Here is a 23,520-nt window from a genome sequence, read left to right as displayed (position 1 = left end):
CCCCCGCCCCTGCCCACCGACAGCTCGTGTACGCGGCTTAATTGCGTCTGTGAGTGTGGTCCAGAGAAATTAGAGCGAGGTTAGTGCAGGATATAGAGAGTTCAACTTTTTTTCTGCTTTCGGTACATTTACTATCTACAATGAGATTTATCGATGACATAATATTATAATTTAGAAGCTTATTAGATAATAGGTAATGTCCCTTACATATTCGTTACAGATGTTTTATAAACAAAAACTACGTCACATTAATTTTGGAGGATAACGCTCGAACCGTTCAGTTCATTAAAATTTAACTTTGTTTTTACATTAATTAATTATAATACTGATAGTGACGTTTCTACGTCTAAATGTTAATGTATCAAATGTTGAATTTATTTGGAGCCGGAGGTTGCATTACAATCTAATAGAATGCTCTTCTGTTTCTGTTTATAATATTAAACTAGCGACCCGCCCTCGCTTCGCTTCGGAAACATTAAAACACACATGAAACAAAACAAAAAAAAAATAAAAAAATGTAGCCTATGTTCATCAGGGACAATGTCGGCTTCTAATGGAAAAAGAATTTTTCAAATCGGTCCAGTAGTTTCGGAGCCTATTCGAAACAAACAAACAAACAAATCTTTCCTCTTTATAATATTAGTATAGATTAATAAATTAAGAAATGCAATATTACTGACACAATTACATTTCAATACAACTTGATTAGTTTAAAAGGACAAATATTGTAATCTTAATAATTCTAAACATTGCAGCTAGGGAATTCGTGCGCAGTAGATATATTCATTTTATATTATAGGCAAGAAATTTACTGGTGGTAGGATGTCCTGTAAGTCCGCACGGGTAGGTACCATCGCTCTGCCTATATCTGTCGTGAAGCAGTAATGCGTTTCGGTTCCAAGGATGGGACAGCCTTTGTAACTATACTGAGGCCTTAGAACTCATATCTCTAGGTAGGTGGCAGCGTTTACGATAGATGTCTATGGGCTCCGGCAACCATTTAAAATCAGGTGGGCCATGAGCTAATCCACCCACCTAAGCAATAATAAAGAAATTTCAAAGAATCGTGATTTTAACACGTTGAAAAACAGTTAAAAAGGAAAAGGCAGCTTATATACTAATACCAGCTTCTTCCATTTGACTCCATACAAAAGAGGGCCGTTCGGATTGTCGATAATCCCATTCTCACGGATCGTTTGGAGCCTCTGGGTCAGCGGAGGGACTTCAGTTCCCTCTGTATTCTGTACCATATGTTCCATGGGGAGTGCTCTGAGGAATTGTTCGAGATGATACCGGCATCTCGTTTTTACCATCGCACCGCCCGCCACCGGAGTAGAGTTCATCCATACTACCTGGAGCCACTGCGGTCATCCACAGTGCGTTTCCAGAGGTCTTTTTTGCCACGTACCATCCGGCTATGGAATGAGCTCCCCTCCACGGTGTTTCCCGAGCGCTATGACATGTCCTTCTTCAAACGAGGCTTGTGGAGAGTATTAAGCGGTAGGCAGCGTCTTGGCTCTGCCCCTGGCATTGCTGAAGTCCATGGGCGACGGTAACCACTCACCATCAGGTGGGCCGTATGCTCGTCTGCCTACAAGAGCAATAAAAAAAAAAAAAAAAAAAAAAAGGCAAACTTTTGAATACCATTCAATTATTTAGTGTATCAACCAACGCTGTGTTTTCTAGGTGATAGAGACCAATCTAATGCATTTAAGTCAATAGTTATGACAAAATATTTACGTGTATTTAATGAATCCAGTATAAAAGTAAAATTACCGTGAATATTGGTGGTAAAAGTCAGATTTATCGATCTCTACCAAAAACCATGTAAACAAAGGAAAATTACCCAGAAAAGCTTATTTAAATAAGCTTCAAAAACATTTAATAACTCAACAATAGTGTCCATAAGTTAGAAATATTTGTACGTATGATAAGCTCAATTAACCGACCTTGTTCTCATAATACCGATACACTTATATGCCAATTAGTAATATACAGAAGTGTTAATTAACTAACGAAATGATATTATAATAAAAATTATAACACATAACTCGACATATTGTGGTATACGCTGACGCAGTTCTGTTTCAGTACGGGTTTAATATTGGTAATTATGTTTATTGTTTTCCAATAACTTGTCATGTACTTGCGACATTTGTTCTAGAAGTTCAACGAGTCAAATGAGACGTTTAAGTAGTTTATCGTTTTTTATATTCACGTGAATGCTTTACCTCAATAAATCTGGACTCAAACGTTTGAAAATTTGCTCTATTTAAGGCTTCGTTAGCAGAGTCGATAAAACCGCGAAAGGTTTTAAAATATGAGGGCTTATTTGTAAATAAATACAGAAATTGCAAAATATAGAAAAAAATAAAATATTATTTAGTTAATAGTAGCTTAATAAATAAATAGTGTTACATCAGTAAAATATCCGAAACAATGGTAAAATGTAACAAATAATTATCTAAAACTAGACATTAATAGAATTTTCCTCAATAAACAAACACACAAGGAAATCAACGTGGTAAAACCCATGGGAATAATTTGTCTATGTCAAAACTATTATTAGGTTTAAATTTTATTTAAAATTCTTATATTTAGAACTAGTATCCAACTGACATGTGCTTAAAACATCTTAGAGAATAAGTAGTACACACGAAATTATAGTACATACGATACTTCATCATCATCATCCTATAACAGTTCAGTGCTGGTCATAGGCCTTACCAACTGCACGCCTCTAGACGCGATCCTCGGCATCTCGTCACATGCGACACGCACACCCCGAAATAAAATAACAGATAAATTTATAGATACTAAATAATATCTAGTAATTTATAATAGGATATCAGTTTTGAAAAAAAGTACTAGTCCTGTGGAGGTGGGTGAATCGTTTAAATATCGCGACACGTCGCTATTTATCCTGTACTCAGACGTGAGCCTTTGACCACAAACCAAATCCGTCAATACACGTTCAATTTAATTCGTAATGATACATATTATCATTACGAGAACAGGATTGATGGTTGTACTTCTCTTAAAGGAAATGCTTTAATATAATATGTAATATAAAATAAAATGTACTTAAAGTGCTTACGGCGTAGTGTGCCCCGACCCGACGTATCTCAGGTTCGAGCCATTAACTATTCTCAAGCCAAAAAGACAGTAAAGTCGTCGTGGCCTAAAGGATAAGAGGTCCGGTGCATTCGTGTTGAGCGATGCACCGATGTTCGAATCCCGCAGGCGGGTACCAATTTTTCTAATGAAATACGTACTCAACAAATGTTCACGATTGACTTCAACGGTGACATCGTGTAATAAAAATCGAACCCGCAAAAATCATAATTTGCGTAGTTACTGGTGGTAGGACCTATTGTGAGTCCGCACGGGTAGGTACCACCTCCCTGCCTATTTCTGCCGTGAAGCAGTAATGCGTTTCGGTTTGAAGGGTGGGGCAGCCGTTGTAACTATACTTGAGACCTTAGAACTTATCTCAAGGTGGGTGGCGCATTTACGTTGTAGATGTCTATGGGCTCCAGTAACCACTTAACACCAGGTGGGCTGTGAGCTCGTCCACCCATCTAAGCAATAAAATAAAAAAATTAACCTGCGAATACAGTACTCCTGCGCTTATCCAAATAACTTGCACCGCTAACTCTTAGTATTTATATGTATAATAGTATTATAGTTCTGCTGTGTCTATGGATGGGCTGCTGCGTGATATCACTACTGCTTGAGAATCGTAGGCCTTAGACAATTTAGGTTGGAAGAAAGCATGATATTACTGCTGATGATGAAGAAGAAATAGCTCAAGGTGGCTAGGACATAGAACCTATTTTTCTACCTGTTTCTCAAGTCTAAATCCTATAAAAGGAACATGCGACTGCGTTGCGAAATAGGCAGGCATCTTTCGGCATCCTGCCTATTTCTGTGGGTCTGTCACGAAGGTGTGGGCTTACAATACTTGACGATAGATCTTTTATGCCATGCTATGAGCTCAAATCCCCAGGTGGTTGGCGCCATCCGAATCAGGACTGATTCTCGTCGGAGACAGTTGATCTTACGGCTCACCAGACCTTCACTGCTCGCCATTGCTCACGGCCATTTCAAGAATGCAAAAACACATAATTAAATGTTATGTTAAAAAATTAAATACACATTAATAGAAAACAAAAATGTGTTAAAAAACAAATAATGAACTAAAACTAATGATTTTTGTCAAAAGATGTCTCTGTGCCAACAGTAATCTGCGCGGGCCTTGCACCAAATTCCCTGTAACATTTCTTTTTCGTGAAAATCTATTTATAACTAGGGCGGCCTCGTGCTCTCCACGATTGTGTACGAACGCTTTATTTCTCGCGGCGTAAAGTCGAGAATCGCTTGCACCTGACGTTGTATACATATATATTTTTTTCATAGTGGGTCCTATTATATTGATTAGTAAGCTACGCTTCCGGGTACATTGTCTCTTCCTATATTTTCTTTCGAGTTTCTTTGTTTCATAACGTTGTACTTTTTAGTTCAAGTTATTTAGCGTACTTGTTACACCAGTAGAACAGTTAAGTTGTACAGAATAACTACTAAACAATGAACATTAATGTACACTCTTAATTTTTTAATATTTTTTTTTTATTTACCAATTATCGAATTTTCAAATTAGAATCAAAATCCTGTCAAAGCTTCCCGCATCAATACATTCTCCATTCATCCAATTGCTGTAGGATCGTAATGGAAATAGGAACAGCTCCATGACCCATTCAGGTATGGAGGTAGTCGGAGATCTCAATGAAAAAAAGAAATATAGTCATCATAGTTTTACATAGAATAGAGATTACTGGGCATATCAATGTGTTTGATAAAACGTTAGGTGCATTCGTGTGAAGGAATAACATTGTGTAATCAAAATCAAACTCACAAAATTATAATTTGCGTAATTACTGGTGGTAGGACGTCTTGTGAGTCCGCACGGGTAGGTACCACCGCCCTGCCTATTTCTATCATGAAGCAGTAATGCGTTTCGGTTCGAAGCGCGGGGCAGCCTGTGTACTTTAAAAACTGAGATATCAGAACTCATATCTCAAGGTGGGTGGCAGCATTTACATTGTAAATGTCTATGGACTTCGGTAACCATTTATCACCAGGTGTACCCCATCCATGCAATAAAAAAAAGTTGCTGTGGTGTCTTATATAAGGTCCATGGCCGATGTCATCAGTATGCAATAAAATAAGCTAAATAAGTTCAAGTGTCAAAATACTTTCGATTTCAACCATTTGAAAGTTAGGTTTTAGTTAGGATCTCATTTTATTAAGAAACTAATATTATAAATTAATTCTCAACCTACAGAGTTTCACAACGCGGGCTTCCCCGCGTTCGATACGTTGTTGACGCGTCTGTGTGCCGTTTATTGTTAAGGCGAATGTTGTGCTCGATGTCTGTTTTGTCTCTATGCGGTCCATGCCACCCATGATCGAACACAGTGGAAGAACGTCACATGTGGTCGCGATCCTCAGTAGTGAGGGAACGATATAGAAGAAAAGTCCACAACGGCTAGTGTACTCTTAGACCTACCTTCAGTACTCTAGATGTGTCTAGGCTCAGTGGAGCATTTGATCAAAAAAGAAGCTATTAGTAAATTCTATTAACAAATAATAGTACCTATTGAGTTTACACTACTACGATATCAGCATTTTACTTTCTACTCGTACAACAAATAATTTATTATTTTGTTTTATTTATTCTAATTATTATGTTCAGTTTATTCACATATTAAGTGAATAAAATGAGCATAAGCTATACCGTTAAACTGTTGATTTTTATTTATAATTTTGAGCAAAACACAAATTACCATTCTATCTTCTAATAAACCTACATTAAATATTTTAACTGAGTATCCCTAAATTTAAGCATCCACCTCTCATCCGCCTGTTTACCTTCAGTTGAAGAAAACCTTTGTTCATAAACTCTATGAAACAACACGAAACGGCGCCTTAACGCACACACGCACGTGACAAACAACATTCGCTCGTTTATAAATGCGCGCGAGTTGGCACTCGGTGCGCGATGACGAAGCATGTCCTAGCCAGTTATGCAAATCGGACGCGAAACGAAAAGACTAGTTTGTTAATGACGAGAAGCACTTACGTCACAATATTAAAGATTTCAAGGAAAACATAATTTCGCTGCAACATAAATTACGAATTAAGGTAGAGCTACATTATAATGAGGCACGCATACAAAAATATAGCTGCACTGTTCACACAAGCGAAATACTTCTTCGATGTATGACGAAAAAGTGAGATAGCTTGATTTTTGTGTATCTGAAAGTTATAATTCGATCCAAAATCATCGGTTTTAAATAAAATTTGAATTTAGATTCGAATTTATGTTGTTGAAGTTTTTGGTTTGACATTTTGACCGAACTGCATCGCTACATCGGGGCGAGTGCTAAGTTTTGAGACGTTTTGGTCCTATTTTATATAAAACGTAGCTAATTATTGTGGTCGCGTCTCGGCGACGCCTCGACTAATAGTAATTAAACAACTAGTGGCCTTTATAACGCATAGGATCCACTGCATGGATCGATTCGATCGCGGATCGCGTTTGCTTTTTTTTATAAGCGTCTAGTACTAGAGTGGCTATTGCAACAACTCGCGTCCAATAACGTTGTACATACATTATATATCGACAGTCTGACAATCGCCCACGCTTGTCTTTACACGTCTCTCAGTTATCTATACATATAAATAAAATTGGAGTGTCTGTTTGTAATATTGAAATAACCGCTTTTATATATTATATACGGTACATACACCAAAATAACATTTTTTACAATTTTTGTCTGTTTGTTCCGGCTAGTCTCTGAAACGGCTGGACCGATTTTTTTGAACTTTCACTGACAGGTAGCTGATGATATAAGGAGTAACTTAGGCAAAGTTTTTTATACTAGCTTTGCCTTGCGGCTTCACCCGCGCTACGACAATAACCACGGGTAAGATAGCGGGACTCGGCTATCAATAATAAAATTTAATGTTTCCGAAGCGAAGCGAGGGCGGGTCGCTAGTTTCAGAATAAAAAATGTTACGAGCTGTTTATGAAGATCTTGGAGTACAAAATGCTTAATGTAATGTAGTCCTAGCTTTTTTATTTTGATTGTTTCAAGTCTACCTTGTTCGCAGTCACCGCGCATTCCGACTGGTTGTAGCGTTAAGTTAATTTACTGTATGATAAGGTCAAGGATTCTTTTTTATTTATTTCACATACAATGTAAAAACTTGTTTTTTATTCGCGACTGATAGACGGGTGACCTCAAACCGTGGTGTCAAGCGGTTGTCGGAGCCAACACACATGTATACGTCTCAATGTAAGGTTCTGATAAATGCAGTCTTTATAGAACAGACGGTTTTTTTCTTATGGAACCAAGTAATTATATTAATTAGGTTTGAGATTAGAACAATAATAGATTTCTTCGAGTGAAATTCGGGCAAATACAAAATAAATCTATACGATATGTATATCGATATGTAAACAAATTAAAATATTTTCTGATGAGATGTATAAACATTTAAATGACTCATAATCATTTTATCGCTGTATTTATAATAAGTATTTAATTAATACGATATATATAGTTTAAAAAGATATTTAAACAATGTGCGTTTTTAATTAATGTAATACTTTATCTATTTTGTTCTCGCTGGCGTTTGGTAGGTAATTATCCATATTCATTAGAAATTTATTGAGCTTCAGACTTGTTACTCTTTGGAAGCAAGGTGCTGGTGGGACGTTACAGACCAACCCAAGGGTATCATATCATTCTAATATCGACTGGATCGACTCGCAAACTTTAAATGTACACTTCAATGCAAATGTAGTTAGGGGTTGATAAATCGGCTTCCAAAATTTATTTATATAGCCCGTCTGTCATAAGTGAACCTAAAATGTACTTCTAATGAAACATATTTAAGTAACACGTTTACTTAATCATTATCACAACTTCTGTAAAGATTTTCAGTCACTAGATGTCCAGCCGTCCATGATAGGGGCTTAGAAAATTCTTTTAAGTTGAGTCCGTGAGCTCACCTAGCCTTCAGGACGTAGTTAGAATAGACTCTTAGCGAATAGATAGGAAAAAAAGGCGTTTAGATAATGTCATGTTGTGGAACGTAAATTAAAATTAATAGCAGTGTTGTTAGTACAGTGTCTAATATTGCTAAATTTGCTACCGAGCAATTTGTTATTAATATACTAAAACATAGTTACTATGAGCACTTAGTACACACCGTCTCAAGCTTAATGAACGAACTGCTTTCTTATTGGAGCATGTCTCATGTCTTAAGTCGATCCCGTATGTACATCTACAGTCTTGTCGGATCCTCCGGATTCATTCTCGGTGCTTTTAGGCCTCTCAAGCACCCGTCACCGTCCTCGAGCGAACTAACCCATAGACACAGCCCACTGAGTTTCTCGCCGGATCTTCTAAGTGGGTCGCGATTCCGATCCGGTGGTAGTTTCTGCGAAGCACTGCTCTTGCTAGGACTAGTGTTAGCAAATTCTCTCAGATTGAGCCCGTGAGCTCACCACCCGTCCGTGCGTAACTGGAATAGCCTCTGAGGCTACCAGCGAATAGCTAGAAGAAAAAAAACTACGCGACCAGTGCAACTGCTGATCTCAAACACAAATAAACAACACGAACATTCAATGAAAGGTGTTTGACCGCTACAAGGATGTTCCTAAACAGCGAATCATCATAAGGTCGTATCTAAACAAACAGCATGAGCGTTTCAATACACAGCTCATGCCGCTTACGACTTTTTCAAATAGGATGGTAATTTATGTAACATACTATCGCTTCAAGGTTTTTAACGATTATATTGGCTGGACGGTTCAAGGTAGTACAGGTAAGATATCTGGATAATATATAGGTCGCTTTTTGAGCAATCTTTGGCCTGTCTGATGTTGTGTTCAGCGGAGCGCATAGACAACAACGTGATTGCGGTTGTTTACCTTAAAACGTCTATTGTAGTATTTACCATCTATTGAAACCGTATACTAGACGAGATAGTAGATACAGCCCATAGGGGTCCTGTCCAAACCCGCCCCACCATTATAACTTATAAGACAACAACGTGTTTCACTCCCACTAGTGATAAGGCCCCGTGGCCTGAGGCGGTCCCCACCAAAGTAGTATACAAGCACAGGCTACTAATGTTTTTAACTTAAAGCTACATCTGATTGACAAGATTAGTGGAGGTATGACCACTTCGCAATGCAACAGACAAATGGATGCCAGTAATAAATAAATCCACAAATAGTAAAGTTAATGAAATAGTTATATTAAAACAATTCATCAATAATTATATTTGAAGGTCTAGATAAAATCTAATAAGTGTAGCATTTTCGCACCAAGATGTAGCTTGGTGACTACCCCGGGTGTGATGTGTGAGTCTTGGTAGGCAGTCATAGCTAAATCTAAATGTTTTTATTTAATTTGACCTTTACAAGCGCTTCCCGATCGTCACGAGGCGTTTAGGCCACAAATGACGTCACACGTAAGGAAGTTGCGTACGGCCGAGTTTTGTATAGATACACAATAATCATCCGGTTCTTTATTGACTCAATAACACTGATTCTGAGTTTATAATCTCAAGTAAAAACTGAATATTTATAAGCGTAAAAAAAATATGTGTTTATCTTGATACGTTATGTCATCGTTCTTGAACGTAATGTACTTGTCATATGATGATATGAATCATATTAACACAAATATTATCTACAGCGATAGCACAGAGACCTGTATGAACTACAATGACTGATGTGAGAATTATGGGAACCAATCTATACATATTAAATAGGCGTTAAACTGTAATAGAGCTTAGAGCTATGTCTGTTTGTTGAATATATTCATAAAACTTGTTTGCGTTGTAACGTTGTATCTACGCTTTGCGAATAGTCGCGTGTTTATGCGTTTGTTTATATGTTTGTAAGTTCAAGCATCGCGCAAATACTGGCACGTTTCTGATGAAGAGTTTTCTGTGTTTGAGACTTATGATTTACTTACATCTGATGATGCACTTTGTTAACTCACCTTACCATCGATTTCAGTTGTCTAGAGGCGAGCTATGGTAAGAGATATTCCTTGATTGTCTTAATATCGGAGGATATGGCCTTGGACCTTTAAATTTTTAAGTAAATTATCCTCAGTGTATGATGATCAATTTTTTTTTTTTTTTTATTGCCTCTGTAGGCAGACGAGCATACGGCCCACCTGATGGTGAGTGGTTACCGTTGCCCATGGACTTCAGCAATGCCAGGGGCAGAGCCAAGCCGCTGCCTACCGTGTAGTTGAAAGGACAACAGTTACAACAGTGTAGTTGAAAGGACTTGCCAAAGTGAGCTCCCATATTTTTTTTTATCGGAAAACGAATACAGCGGAACCACAGGAAACACCTAGTATGTACATAGACATATCTTGTTATATCAGTGCCAATACTAATTACTAAAACTGGCATTAGGTGCCGTTCTCTATAACTGGAAATGTACATAATATTCTAGTGCGTAGAGCTTATAACTTTTTTATTGAGAAAAAATATATAACTTGTTTATGTACGCATGTAATCAATTAATTTATCACTAATCTTTATGCGGGACTTCACTTGCGCAAATTTAGAAAAAAATGATTATAAAACAAAACATATATACTCCGGGATTAATTATATAATACTTTTTTCTGGATGAAAGATACACTGCCCTTATTTGTGCTTCTGAAAACGTGTGTATGCAATTTTTAAAGGTCATCGGCTCTGAAGAATTTAGACGCGAAAGCGTAAAAACCAATCAAACAAACAAAATTTGAATTGGACGATTTGTTTACATGAACCCTCACTTGTGACTCTTTAGCCATGTTCAGTACAATTCACGTACTTTCCATTAACTTTAAAGCATCTTAGTCTAGCATTTAGTTCTTCGGACTTATGTAACTATGACCGTTGCTGGGACAGAGATCGAATTTTCTAAGTAATTATGAACCCTAATGCTTATCCACTAAAGTAGAATTCCGCTGACTTCTTCAGCGAAGAAATCACGCGATGCTAACCCGGTAGGTGTCCGCGTCAATACGCCGCAGGCCATCCATCGGTTCTGTCTGCTTAATGAAAGTTTTTTAACTTTTCGATCACGTAAAAGCTAACTCGAATTTGTATAGAGTTGGAACAGTGCCCCTAGCGGCAAACGTAGGCAAATGTTCCAACTCAATACATATTTTAGTTAACTTTAACGCGATCGAGAAGTTAATAAACTTTCACTAAGCACACAGGTAGCCTCATAATGTTATGCCAGTAAAATCTGAATCAATAGATGAAAGTACGGACGCGATAATATTACTTCAATACATCTATAATAAAAATGTCAACAAAAAAAAAGTAAACAAACCAATCAATTGACAGCTAAATCGTTTTATTACGAAAAACCCGCCTTCCGAGTTGCCGCATGACACACATCGCGTCGCGGTTTCACTACATCAATTAGCGGGCGGCGCGAGAGGGACGCAATGAGGAAAACGTGAAACAAAATAGTAAACCGCGATCTGTATCGTCGCTATCACAAGTGCTGACGAGATTACGGGGTCGATGCTACGTCACAACTATGAATCGGTCCGAACAGACTGATTATAAGATTAAAAAAGCGTGCATGAGCTCACACGACTTCCCTGTGATGTATCCAGTAGCCGCTTAACATTTGGCGGGCTCGTCTGTTCATCCATATATATAAAATTACTCCTAATTAGCCTAGCAAAGCGTGTCGGTTTGTTATTTTTTGGAATCATAAATTATTTAATGCAGTAATTAAGTATAACGAGTTATTAAGATGAAAAACCTGTTCCAATCACATTGTTCAAAATACTAGTTTAAAATACCATTTATTATGTTCATTTTAAATATTACGAGGACATCATAAACTGCTATTTAACATACAGCACTGCTAATACGATCCGACACCTGGTACATACCTCCTTATGTCTAATTCGGCAGCGACGTGTTTCGGTCTGAAGGCATACTTTTCTCCCGATTTTTAACCTCAAGTTCAGCTCACGTACCCATCCATATTTTTTTATATTGCTTAGATGGGTGGACGAGTTCACAGCCCACCTGGTGTTAAGTGGTTATGGAGCCCATATACATCTACAACGTAAATGCGCCACCCACCTTGAGATATAAGTCTCAGGTCTCAGTATAGTTACTACGGCTGCCCCACCTTTCAAACCGAAACGCATTACTGCTTCACGGCAAAAATAGGCGGGGTGGTGGTACCTACCCGTGTGGACTCACAAGAGGTCCTACCACCAGTAAAAAACCATATGCGTGTAAACAACCTTGTACTAATATCTAACTGTGTTAACAAATACAATATGCTGTAAACTAAAATCACTATTAACCCAAATTGAATTATTAAAACCGGAAATTATTTACTAAATCAAGCAATAGAAATACTAGAGTTTGGAATAAAGTAATTATTTGTGTGTTCAAACTACGAAGTCGATTTGTGTGTATTATATACTAATGGTAGTATAATAATTTAATGGTCTACCATAGTTAGTATAACTAGCTTAATGCACACTTACTAATTGTTTAAGAAAAAAAATTAAAATATCATTTAAATGTTTGCCCGTTAAAGGAATTCCTACAGTAGATCCTCAAACCAGACTCACATGATCTTAAGCCATCCGACTACCGTCCACAATGTGAATGCCACCTGCATTAAGAGATGAAGTAATTGCTAAACATCAAGCTGACTATGAACCAATAAAATAATAACATTCTACATTAAGACGAATAATTTTGGTCACGTGATAGACCAACACAGCTGTGTGCTTAGTGGAAGTATTTTAACGTTCTCGATAACGTAAAAGTTAGCTCAAATTTGTATGGAGTTGGAACAGCGCCCCTGGCGGCAAACGTAGGCAAACGTTCCAACTCCATACAAAGCACACAGGTCTGTGGTGACGTCACTGTGTAACGGCTTCTCAGATTCTTGGAAGCGAATTGGCACACGGTTGAATCAAATCTAGCAGTGTCTAGTGTTTATAGTTTTTTTATTGAAAGTGGTGCAGGTGTGTACCGACGCGGGTTCGACTACTCATGATTTGCAGTCTAGTTTGTTGGCCCTGGCTATTTCTATCGCTTTTTGGTTTGAAGGGCAAGGTAATTTCTGCTTCTATTTAATTCAGAGCTGAGGTTTCAGTCTGGGCTTTGGTAGTTACTGTACGTAGACCGTGGCACATCAGTACACACATATCAACGTGTCCCCGCATCATTATTTACATTTTGTTGAATGAGTTATTACCTGAAACTTGTGATAGTGCGTATATAGAGATCGTTACTCCCGCGTACTATGAAGGTGAAATCCCCAGTCGGTGTTTCCCCAGGCGTTATGTTATGACGTGTCCTCCTTCAATCCGAGGCTTGAATACTAGACACACCATCAACGGACTGTGTCCCTGACTACGAACGAATTTAAATTACTAATTGAAAAGTATCGTTTGTAAACTGAATATTATTAATCGATTTAAATTAAAAAATCTTATTAATTAAATAAATGCAATTTATATTGCACCTGAAACGTTTTTAATAGAAAGATGTATAATATGAATAGTCAAGTAATGATGATTCATCATTTTATTGCACTGTAAGAAAGTCTGAACCGCAGACAGTGCAACCGTACAACGAAATAATTTTTTTTTTTAATGCAGTTTTATAATGCACAAAAACCGAAGAGTGCAGACATTTCAGTCGGCTTATTATATATCGTTTTGGAAAATAACGTCCAACATATTTCATCTAAAAAAGTAAATGATGTTAAAATTTGCAAATTTTCCACTCGAATATCTATTAAACTGTATTTTTAAGGATTTTTTTAATTTTTGATTCTTTTTAATTTGAATAGACGAATCTGTTCTTTCACGAAATAACTGATTTTCGAAACGACTCGCTACACACGCGTTTTTCTTAGAACTAGTTTTTAGTACTGATTTCCAAGAATCTTGTTTTGTTATTTTGCAGTTCTTTTTTCTGCAATAATACGAATCTAGTTCTATCTATAATGGTTATAGGTGCGGAGTATCGTGTTGCCTGGTGGCCGTATCGCCACCTTACCTGTGCTTTGTTTCAAAGAAATAGTGCGCTTGTTTTAAGGCCACTAAAACTATTATTACAATGCAATTGAAACTATGACATGTCGCATGGGGAAGATTTGCATATTTTTTTTATTGCCCTTGTAGGCAGACGAGCATACGGCCCACCTGATGGTGAGTGGTTACCGTCGCCCATGGACTTCAGCAATGCCAGGGGCAGAGCCAAGCCGCTGCCTACCGCTTAATACTCTCCACAAGCCTCGTTTGAAGAAGGACATGTCATAGCGCTCGGGAAACACCGTGGAGGGGAGCTCATTCCATAGTCGGATGGTACGTGGCAAAAAAGATCTCTGGAAACGCACTGTGGATGACCGCAGTGGCTCCAGGTAGTATGGATGAACTCTACTCCGGTGGCGGGCGGTGCGATGGTAAAAACGAGATGCCGGTATCATCTCGAACAATTCCTCAGAGAATTCCTTCTCCTTTAATATCTGTGAAAGTGCACAAATGTGGGAAAATGAAACAAAGCCGCTGGACGTAGCTTCTTGGGATCCTCCAAAAAGCCCATTGAAAAAGTCTCGGTAGTAAATAACCACCATTTTACTGAGATATTTCATCCCATATCATCTCATCTCATTTCACTCCATATTATCATTTTTCATAAAAATGAAAATAAGACTTGACCTAAAGGTCTTAGTTACCAGGTCATAAAATCCCTTAAAAAAAAGGAGATTTTCATATCGCAACTGCTGCTTCTGTCCATAAAGACAAGACCTAATTATCCATTTAGACCTACACTATTTTGTCATGAGTACTTCTAATATCATCATATCAATTTCGACAATTTTCTGCTCCGATAAATTATAAAAAAAATATACAGAACAAATATCATGTTATTTTTAAAAGCTTTTTCGAACTTAATTAAAACTTTAGCGCGATTATATGAACTTTTATCAGTAGGGTCAAAGCACACTCGTTGTTTTAATGATAGCTTATCAACACGCGCGGGGACCATTGGTTTGTTAACTAATTAATAATAGGGTAGTAGTCGTTGTTATAGTGTGATCGGGAGTGCTTCTTTTAACGAGGTAGCTGGCGATTTCCATGTGGCGGACCGCAGAGCCTAACCCCTACAAAAATAATACGCATCCCTTCCAACAGCCTAGCTCCTTCTTGAGACGCATCAATTTTCCAAGTAAGCGTATTCCAGAGGCGATGTAGATTGTAGATGTCTATGGGCTCCAGTAAACACTTAACACCAGGCTGTAAGCTCGTCCACCCAACTAAGCAATAAAAAAATACTGTTTCGGAGTTATACTCTTCGATCATTTTTACACATCCCAATTTCCATTATCCGTTTGGCATCCACGAGATCCTAATTCAAGTCCTCTTCACGAACGAATACTACATTTCCTTCATAATTTGCCGCAGTAAGATAATAATTGTCATAATTTCACTGAGCCGTCTGTTTTTTTTTTTATTCGCGTCACGTAATTCCTGTCCATCCTTGGCCTCACTGATGCAGCTGATACACGACAAGGCCCTGACCTCGCTTCTACGCATCAAGCATCCAAAATCACATTTTATTCTTCAAGCCTAAAACGCAAGGTTAATGTTATAGTTTATTGCATTGTACTTAAAGTGCTTACGTAGTAGTGTGCCCCGACCCGACGGATCTCAGGTTCCAGCCATTAACTAATCTCAACCCAAAAAGACAGTAAAGTCGTCGTGGCCTAAAGGATAAGAGGTCCAGTGCATTCGTGTTGAGCGATGCACCGGTGTTCGAATCCCAGGCGGATAACAATTTTTCTAATGAAATACGAACTCAAAAAATGTTCACAATTGACTTCCACGGTGAAGGAATAACATCGTGTAACAAAAATTAAACCCGCAAAATATATAATTTGCATAGTTACTGGTGGTAGGATCTCTTGTGAGTCCGCACGGGTAGGTACCATCACCCTGCCTATTTCTGCCATGAAGCAGTAATGCGTTATGGTTGGAAGGGTGGGGCAGCCTTTGTAACTACTTGAAACCATAGAACTTATATCTCAAGGTGGGTGGCGCATTTAAGTTATAGATGTCTATGAGCTCCAGTAACCACTTAACACAAGGTGGGCTGTGAGCTCGTCCACCAATCTAAGCAAAAAAAAAAGTTCTAACTTGAAAAGGAAACAATATTCATTTGCTAAACACAAATATCTGAATTTACCGTCATTTCACATTTTTAATGAGAATACTGAAATCGTTACCGCAAGGTCAATAACTCTGTTGTCAGCGGATTTGTAAAAAATATATTGATCAGTTTCTTGGGATAGCCGCTGGATCGATGCGGTTTATCTTTAATATTTTATTAATGCAAGCGAATTTAAACCATATCAGAGGCCAGTGCCTGTAAGTCTAACAAGACCATTGACGTCAAGAGTATTGTAACGGTTATTCATTTTATTTTTGCGGTTAACACAAATATTTTTAATTGACTCACTACCCAGAACGTGTTATAGAAATACTATTGTTTTATGATTAATTCTTGGGTTTTTTCATTAGTAATTTTTACCGTCATTGGCGTACGTGCCGGTAATGGTCTAACATCTCGTCGAACCCGTCACTTGCGACGAAGGGCTCGACGAGCGAATTAACACATAGACACAGCCCACTGAGTTTTTCGCCGGATCTTCTCAGTGGGTCGCGTTTCCGATCCGGTGGTAGATTCTGCGAAGCACTGCTCTTGCTAGGGTCAGTGTTAGCAGCACTCCGGTTTGAGCTCCGTGAGCTCACCTACACACGTTAGGGTGAAGCTGAAATAGCCTCTAAGGTCTATCAGTATAGGTAGGGAAAAAAAAGGTCTAACATAGTCAAAAAGACTTAATATCAAATAATTATGTTACAATTTATATTTGAATACTTTTGCTGACACTCAAAATAATAATTCGATGAGATCCTACTTTCTGGTCCATTGAAATAAAACAAAATTTTAAATTAAGAATGTTCTTAGAACAAAACTAGAACATTGTAATGTTAAGTTTAGTTACATCAATAAAAATTGTCTTTCTGTACGTATCAATAAAGATGATAATTGATTGTACCGAGTCAGTCAATATTGCATATTTCGAACTTGAACAGATATGATTTATTCCGTGTTAAAGAAACTTGACCATTAAATTATAAAACTTATAGATGATGGTTGTCTGCTTAAAAACAAATGTAAATTTACTTTAGATATTATTTCCAACTGAACACGAGTTTGTGTACTAAGAAATAAAAGCAATGAAACTATTCTATATTTGCATAAAGTTGAATATCCCATCGACACATCGATTTCATATTTCATATATTCATATATCTTTAATTTGTCACCTATGGACTAATAAAGATATTAAAACAGATAAATACAGTCCACTCTCATTTAATACAACGTAACAATCCCCTTTGGAAGAAAATTTTAAAAACACTGAAGTGCGCTCTTAGTTTTAAAAGCAATTCTTGGGTCTTAATTAAAAGTACGATTTTATTAGGTTTTTCACCATGACTAGCAGCCTGAACCTTGAATGTCCTGATAATGAAAGGTCGCAAGTAAGGCCTCCAGCGATGATTGTTCAATATAAAACGCTTCTGCAATGGCCGATCGCGTGCTACGATGTTTTGCATCACCATATTTAATTGCTTTGGGGTTCCGCTGTACCTAATTATGTAAAATAATTGAAAAATTATTTTAAATTTGAACAGTTCAACAAATCTAACGAGAGGTTTTGGTTCTGGATTTTAATTAGCAGCACGTAATCACCTCTGAGTCGCTGTGAATGTATGTACCCTCTAGGCATGCAGTTTTTAATAGTCTTTAAAAAATGGCCTTCATTTGAGAAGCCCTTCCTTTTATGATGTCGGTTATAAAGCATGCATCTCTCTAAAATTCGATTATTTGATTATTAAATGTGGGAATCATAGTTAATGTGTCCCGGATGTCTCCACGGGATACATTACGGGTAGACACGTAAAAATTCAAAAAAACCTTCATATTTTTAACGAATGTCTACTGACTGAGGAGTATTACAGTACAAAGCTTAATTTGAAAGCAGTTTGACAGCTGCCAATTATGTCCTTGTCACTAAAACGTCAATAAAATTAAAATGTTCGTATTTAATGAAAGTCATATTATGAAAATATATTCGGAACCCTTAGTATCGATATGAACTAGGTCTTATCTTGAATCACGGAGATTTGATCACTTAATTACAGACACGAATAGATTAGCACGACCTTAGATATTATCTGAAATTCTTCCGAATGCGAGTAATATTATAGATCTTAATAAGATGACGACTTCCTAGACGTTATGTTCCCAGCCTTGTGCCATCGTTATTTTCCCCTTCTATACGATGAAGGTATAACATCGTAAAAATTTTACATCCGCAAAGTGAATTAACTTTAGTAACCAAAGGATCACGAGCTCGTCCACTTGCCCATGCAATAAATAAATAAAGCTTCACATCAAAATTCCTTTAACACAGTATATTTGTGCTTTAAATCTTATACACTTATACACGCTACAATTACTGTAATACTCGTAAGACGTGCCTCTTAAAATTATTCAGACAAGAGGCAAAGCAGTCTGGTGGTAGGACCTCTTTTGAGTCCGCATGGTTAGCTACCACCATTTGCCTATTTCTGCCGTGAAGCAGTAATGCGTTTCGGTTTGACGGGCAAAAGTTGTAACTATACTGAGAATTTAAAACTCATACCTCAAGGTGAGTGGCGGCATTTACATTAACACCAGGTGGGCTGTGAGCTCGTCCACCTATCTAGCAATAACATCCACACTACAATTACTCTAAGCCTTGAAAGATGTGCCTCTTAAATTTATTAAGGCAAGAGGCAAAGCAGTCTTCGAGCCGGTCGTAGCTACGTCACGCCTTGCTAAAAAACATAACGGCGTAATACCGATCAAACAGTTACCATCATTAGCTAACGCGAATGTTGCGTAAGAACCGAGCAGTCCTCTTAGCGACGTGCCTGCCACCGCCTGCAGTAATGACGAGGTTATCCTTGACTCCGTATCACAATTATCTGGACACTTTGCATGAGAACTTGACATGCTCTACGGCTTTATACAGGGCGGTACTAAATAATAATCAAGCTAGCAATGATATTATCAATGTAGTCATTATCCGTTTTCGGAGGGTAGCCAACGAAAATGATCCTTCCTCACGAGGCGTCTACGGGCTTTGGAAAGCTCACGAACTCTTGGCGGGTTTCGTCATCAATCTAAAAATAAGGATTTTGCTGTTGTTTTCACCAAAACTATTATAGAATCAGGTTTTGAACTGCAAAAATGATTCCTTCACGTTCTCTATTGATACTCCAGAGAAGTTTTGAGTGGTTTTTAATACAAGTCTGCATGCATTGCCGTGCTGAACACAGTTTTCCTGCGACTCGGGCAGAAAGAAACACACTGTACTCACAGATCTATGTAGGAATTCATTTAATTACATTTGATTTGTTGTATGTGAACATTACATATAAATACATTCAACTTGACTTTATTTTTATTGTGCACCAATCGATTTATTGTTTACGATTCGAAACAGCAAAAAATACATATACACACATGGGTTTGTTCAATATTTATTTTCGTACGTTTCCATGAGTTTGGGCGTAGATAAATTACCCTATTGCCCTACATACAATTAACATATTTGATCGTATTTTACTTTCGGTGGGCGATCAAAAAACAAACAATCAAACATGCTTTTCTCGTTTTTTTTTTTTATAACCATTGTCAGGTATCACATTACAATTTATAATAACATTGTTACTGGTATGACATCAAGTAATATGCCAATTTTAACATATTTTTTTTTCTGTTTCATCCTCAGATTCGTGAAACCGGACGAAGTCGCAAAACTATGGGGCAAGATGAAGCAAAATGACAACATGACCTTCGAGAAGTTCAGCCGAGCGATGCGGTACCACTACCGGCAGTCCGTGCTGGTCTCCGTCCCGACCGCGAGACTGGTCTACCAGTTCGGACCGAAGGGCCCCGACATAAAGACGGACAATCCAAACTTCATCAAAGTCAAATCAGAAAATGAACAAGAAAACTATAACTGCGTTTTGAATTGTTAAAGATATTTTAGGGAGGTGTTGAGCAACATCGATGTTGTTTATCGATAAAATAAAAGTACAAATTTTATCGAATTTCAAACGCTAGGTATTTAATTAAATATGGTCAGCGCGCATTCGTTGATATTGATATATTGGTACTCCCGTTTACTGATGCACCAGTTTCGGTTTGAATCCTCGAAAACTGTTACTCTCCAATTAAGATTTCGACTTATTATCTCAAGACGTGCCGTTGTATTCAAACAGTGGCGCCCGATACAATGCTGCGCACGTAAACGGGGATACTAATGTTAAAGATTCGATGTCACTGATGCGCGTGTTCGTTTTATCCAAGCCTCATGAGGTGATGCTTGGAGTTTGTCGTTGATAGTTAAACTGATGATCGTCTTAAATTAATTGAATGTGAGTAACACATTAAATAGGTTAAATAAAATTGTGCAAATTAGCTCATTTCTACCTATTATTTCGCATTCATCATTTGACAGAATTGTATCGCTTAGTTTACAGATGTCCGTCCACACGAATGTTTTGTAAAGGTTTAATACATGTATTTTTAAATGAATTTTATAAATGTGACACTCGGTCCGCTCATGATGCATTGCTCCACGGAATAAAAGTCCCAAAAATATGCTAGAATTCTAATTTTAGCATATTATTATAGTTTCTGTTCTGCTGATGGGTCGTAAGTCTCGTCTGCTTTACCGTCCTTTTAAGTATTTACTAACATTTTAAGTGAATTTTTCCATGACAAAAAAGAGACAAATTTAAAAGTATTTTCGAAGAATATTCTTATAAAATCGAATAAATTTAAAAGATAATTAATAAAATATTATTATCTTAAATTCCATTGAAAACTTGTGATGCTTTTTGACAGCACAATTTGACATTTATTAGTAAAACGACTCAAACTGAGTGTTATTTTGAATTGTCAAAGATTAATTATAAATATATAGAGATGTCCTGATGGTTTTTAAATTGCTTAGAATGTAGAAATGAGCACATAGATAGGTGTTTTTCTCTGAAATGTTGTTGGAATCGGTGGTCAACGAATCGTGACGTGGCATATTTATGATATTATTATTGTTGATAATAAATAAGTCTAGTATACAAGTATACTGCCATCAACTATCTGCCTTCCGTACAACTGTTCTTGTCAATTCTTTAGTCGTCTCAATGAGATCATTTGAATCATTTTGTATACCTCTCTATGACGTATAATCGATAAGCAAATTATACAACATACATATAACGCAAAAACAAAAAAAAAACTTGAGTTATTATTAAATTACGTTAACACGAACAAAATAATATTAGGAGTAGTCCTTTACTATTTCCCGAATAATCCTTTTGGACTTACATGTACATAATATTTTACAAAACTCTATTAACTATACGTATTATATTATAGTCTAAAAAGGACGAGTCGAATCTGACGTCAGCGAAATTTGTATGTAAATGTACTAAAATACACACCGCTCAATTGGATATTCACAAATGGAGACCGCGTAACCGCTGTCTCTATAAAAACGTAAACTTTTTATAATTTAAAATAAATATAATTTAAAATATGTCAGGATTCACAGATTTTTATAATGAAACAAATACTTAACTGTGAGTTTTTGCTAATTTATGACACCGAAAATGTATAAACATGTACTTATATTAATTAAGTCCAAATACGTAAAGCTTGTGTCAAATCTTTGACGTTTGTTCTGTCAAATGTGCCACGTTCGGTCGTCTGTAGTGTAATATTAATATAAGCTCACTGTTTGATCTTATAGAGGAAACAAAGGTTGTAAAATGTGCGTGTTATATTGTTGGTGAAACATACGGTACGTCTGGCTTGACCTGTCAATTATGAAAGCTGTCAAAGGTGACATGTCCATAGAGATTGTTTTTTTTTCTAATATATTTATCGACGTTAGCGTCAATACAAGGTTGTTCAAGAGAAACGAATTTTCTGACTTAGTAACGTAATTAATTATAGTACATAATTAAATTTAACATTAAACTAAAAATATCTTTTTTAATTCTTGTTGTTACCGTAAATAGTTTAGTCTGTGGTAGTTCGAAAACATTCCAATTTTTTTTCTTATTTATGATTTATTATTAGGATCACACACATAGGTTAAGTTTTTTAACAGCGGTTGCCATAAACTCGTATTATGATTAAATGTACTTAAATAGTTCATATTTAGGTTAATTAAATGAACATTAAAGGAACATCACATTATTTTCGTCAATCTCAGTGATAGGATGAATATATTATTATTATGTTTTAGTTTGTTAGTTTAAATAAGTGATGTTGGCGCTTTACGTGCAATAAAAAAGATCTGTTGGCCAAAGAGTAGTTTCGGAAAACTAAAAAAAAACTTGTATATTTTAAGAGAAAAAAGTTGTCATTTTTTTAATCGCTCGAAATCCAAGCGGTTGCTGTGATGTAAGATATAGGTACTTAATGAATTATTTTGAAAAAAAAAACATATTTTTTGTTAGTGAAAACAATAAAGATAAACATTTTTTTCATTAAAGATATTTATGTAAATAGTTTAGTTTTCATATTATTATTATATTGATAAATAATTTCGTGACGAAAAATAAAAAATATTGTTATGTAATTGTTTTTTTATATTCTTAGCTTTTTAATCCTTTAATTATATCAGAAAGTATTATATCGAATTACAACCTAATACTTCTTAAAAAAAGATGGAAAACCTAAAAAAAATATTGAAATGATGTACAGCCTGTTGGGCATTCTGGATGTAACATTTTTAAATTTTGTTAAACACTGGTGGTATACACCCTATTAGAACAAGCCTGCACGTATGGGTATGATTGTTTTGCCTATTTCTGCCGCAGAGCAGACACGCGTCCCGGTCGGAACGTTGAGACAGCCTCTATACAACACATTTGAGACTTCAGCATCATGTTTCAAGGTGAGTTCCGATATTCATATATCTGCAGGCTTCTGTAAACACATAACCATAGGTGAGCTCATCCAATAATTTAGGCAGTAAAAAAGGTGATAAGTATTTCCGCCTTTATTCCTTCTGCATAACTACGGAAACAAAATAACATTACATTACAGTGGCGACAACGTAGGCTTGCACAAAACAACCAAGATAAATTTTGTACGAAATTAAATAAACGCGCTAACTTAACTCGAGTTGTTGTTGAATATTCTACTAAAAGCATCATCAGCCTGGGGCTAAATTAATTTTAAATGATAAAAGGGACAAAAATTGTATTTAATTGGCCTAGTGGTCGCACATGC

At 36.7% G+C, this 23,520-nt stretch overlaps 1 protein-coding gene across 1 annotated transcript in view; it reads left to right on the top strand.

Annotated features, from left to right (window-relative positions):
• Nucleotides 1-22,864, top strand: part of Ets (transcription factor Ets) — a 33,158-nt gene extending 10,294 nt beyond the window's left edge. The window contains 1 exon segment of the mRNA NM_001043437.1: nt 20,000-22,864. Within this exon segment, the coding sequence (NP_001036902.1) occupies nt 20,000-20,249 (250 nt within the window). The 3' untranslated portion in view covers nt 20,250-22,864.
• Nucleotides 22,865-23,520: the final 656 nt, after the last annotated feature.

This window comes from Bombyx mori, chromosome 17 (genome assembly GCF_030269925.1).
Source record: "Bombyx mori chromosome 17, ASM3026992v2".
NCBI classification, from domain to species: domain Eukaryota; kingdom Metazoa; phylum Arthropoda; class Insecta; order Lepidoptera; family Bombycidae; genus Bombyx; species Bombyx mori.
The sequence above is the reverse complement of the archived record's forward strand: the minus strand, read 5'-3'. Positions and strand labels throughout refer to the sequence as shown.